Source organism: Meleagris gallopavo, chromosome 1 (genome assembly GCF_000146605.3).
Source record: "Meleagris gallopavo isolate NT-WF06-2002-E0010 breed Aviagen turkey brand Nicholas breeding stock chromosome 1, Turkey_5.1, whole genome shotgun sequence".
Classification (NCBI taxonomy): Eukaryota; Metazoa; Chordata; class Aves; order Galliformes; family Phasianidae; genus Meleagris; species Meleagris gallopavo.
Genome location: NC_015011.2, coordinates 68,147,962 through 68,150,638, shown reverse-complemented (window position 1 = coordinate 68,150,638; position 2,677 = coordinate 68,147,962). Strand labels below are relative to the sequence as shown.

General features: G+C 39.1%; 1 protein-coding gene across 1 annotated transcript in view; it reads left to right on the top strand.

Annotated features, from left to right (window-relative positions):
- PKDREJ (polycystin family receptor for egg jelly) overlaps positions 1 to 1,215 on the top strand; it is a 7,729-nt gene extending 6,514 nt beyond the window's left edge. Inside the window, 1 exon segment of the mRNA XM_031553840.1 lies at positions 1,171 to 1,215. Within this exon segment, the coding sequence (XP_031409700.1) occupies positions 1,171 to 1,215 (45 nt within the window).
- The last annotated feature ends 1,462 nt before the right edge of the window (positions 1,216 to 2,677 follow it).

Sequence of the window (2,677 nt, the reverse complement as noted above, 5' to 3'; positions counted from 1 at the left end):
TTGTATAATCAGGAACAAGGGACGAGTCCTTGTCAGTTCTAGCGTGCAGATCATGCAGTTATCAACCCAACTTGATGTGGGAGTTTTCTCCCTGGGCTTGTTGAGCCGCTAAACTTTCTAGCTTGTGCATTACCTTTGCAGTGCTCTTTTTTGCTGACACAGAGCTTTTACTGCCAAAAAAAGTCACTGAACCAAAAATGCCATAAAGATTGCAAACCTTTCGGTGGCTGGGGATTTATTATTATTATTATTTTTGAATTTATTATGACTTATTTTCACTTTAGGCCATGATATGTAGAGAGGGCCATTGAGTGTTCTGTAGTGTTCCTGTTCTCAGTGCCTGGTGAAGAGAACCCTTTTTACCTTTTTTTTTCTCTTTTTTTTCCTTTTACTGGCCAGGTGACACATGAACCCCACTGTCTCCAAAAAGTCTCTAACTACGTACCATAATAATTTTGCACTAAGTCATCTTCTTCCACCTGCTCATTTGTTTTGGCATTATTTTCCTACCACTAAGGAATTTTTTTTATTAACCATGCTGTCATGTGTATATATATGTCTGAAAAGGACATATGCATTTAAATTTGTAACATAAATGTCACAGCATGTTGAAGTGCCATCAGTAGCTTTATCCAGTACTTATACAAACTGTTAAAACACAAACAAAGGGCGTATTGAATTTCCAAATATACCCCATCAACTCTACTTCTTGGTTAGCTCCATCTTGCAGCCCGTGTTCTCATCCTCGACCTCAGTGTGATCTTAGTCAGCCCCAGTTACTCTTGCTGAACAGATAGGGATCTGAAGGGTGAAAAACCTTCGTTACATGTGGAAAAATCTGTCTCTTTCTCATTTTTACCTGTGATGAGTGGATGAGTAGGTTTGTCCAGAAAATCTTCTGGGAGGGAAGTGCATATGCACACATGCTGTTGAGGGCAAACTCTGCAGAATACAGAACATGGGGCAGAAACCCCTACCTTGGGTATTTGTATTAACAGATGTCTCCCATTGTTTAAGAACAAGTAGTATTTCTCTGTCCTATGGAAAACTATGGAAGCAGTTCTTGTAAGTGGGCTGTGATAGCTACTTGGTAAGAATATTAGGTATTGAAGGAAATAAGTTCAGCCTTATTTCTTGTGTGTGTGTTTTTTTTGTTTTTTTTTTATGCAGAGTAATTCAGGTAATATTTGGGAAGCAAAATTTTTCAGAGAGTAAACAGATTAACCTGTACACATCTACAGTTGTAGTGCCTGGGCAGTTTACATTATGGTGCTACATATACAGAAAATGGGAATTTACAGTATGCATAAGTGAGGAGGACTTGTAGCTACTAGTCTGTGTTTTAGGAATTGATTTACTCTGTAGGCTGTAAATGAAATGGAAAAAAAAGCATAAAAAAAAAAAATACAGCAACCCATTCTCCACCAGAATTTGCGAGCTCTCAGCAACTGCTCTGGAAGAGGAAACTCTGTAAGTGAGAGTGGGCTTCTATCCTTTATAAAAGATGCTAGGGATATCTCTCGCATTAGTGGCTCATGCTCACTGATCACAACAGCCTGGTCAGTGAAATCTGAGCAATACAACTTTCAGGAGAAATGGTCGTGCCTGCAAGAAGGTCTGTGGGGCTATATACATTAGAATGTTATGCATATAGTAGGTACAGCACTTTGTTCTTTATTCTTGGGATTTTTAAAGCTGGCAATATGTACCTTATACCACCACACTCATCAGTTTTGTGTTTTGTTTTGTAAGGTGTTGCTTAATTCCATTAACTGGATTATGCAGTCCTTACCTTGAGCTCAGCCCTAACAAACTGGGAGCATCAGTCACATTATTGGAAAGAATTCTCTTCCCCAAGTTGCTTAATGCTTAACATTTTGCTGATCTCAGGGAAAAACAAGCACTACCTCTCACAGCAAGGACACTGTAACATGTAACCCACATAGCAGAGGGTGTTTCTATCAGTACCAACTTTCTTACTCTAGAGAGATAAATCACTGAAGCTATATTTATTTCTTTCAGGATTATGTCAAGTTGTAGTGTCTTATTCTGATATACTGTTCCCCTCCTCCCGTATTTCCACGAAATCTTGGTGTTCCTAGTTTTATGCTGTTGAAAGTGTCATGCTAAGTTTAGGTTGTGCTTAACCGTGCCGATACTTTGACTGGTACATGTGGTCCTCCATAACTTTTCTTAAAGGACAACCAAAGGGAAGCATAATAGCTTACATATTAATAGAGCCTTACTATCTTCACCATGGTTATAAATCTAACAAAGCTGTAACAGGGAGCAGTAGTTTGGAGGGAAGAGAAAGTCAGTTCAGGACAGGGTAAAATATAGCTGTAGCATGCTTTATTGCATCTATACCAGAAGGGAGATCTACTGAAATTAAACCTCAGATCTTTTTTGCCTTTTTTTTTGGCAAGGAATAGCTGTAATCCAGAACTGATGTTCCATTCGGTGTGTTCATTTGGTTGGTCTCCTATGTTAACTACTCTCCCCCCAAGTCCCTGTAACTGCTGCGAGAAGAGCAACAAATTTGCCTTCTTTCAACTTACGGGCCGTTTTTCCTATAGAATCACTAGGATGGATGATAATCAACGATGTGATAAACATTGTGCTCTACCTAGAAAAGCCTGTTGGAAGAGCAGAAGAAGGAAGAGTAATGAGGGAGATG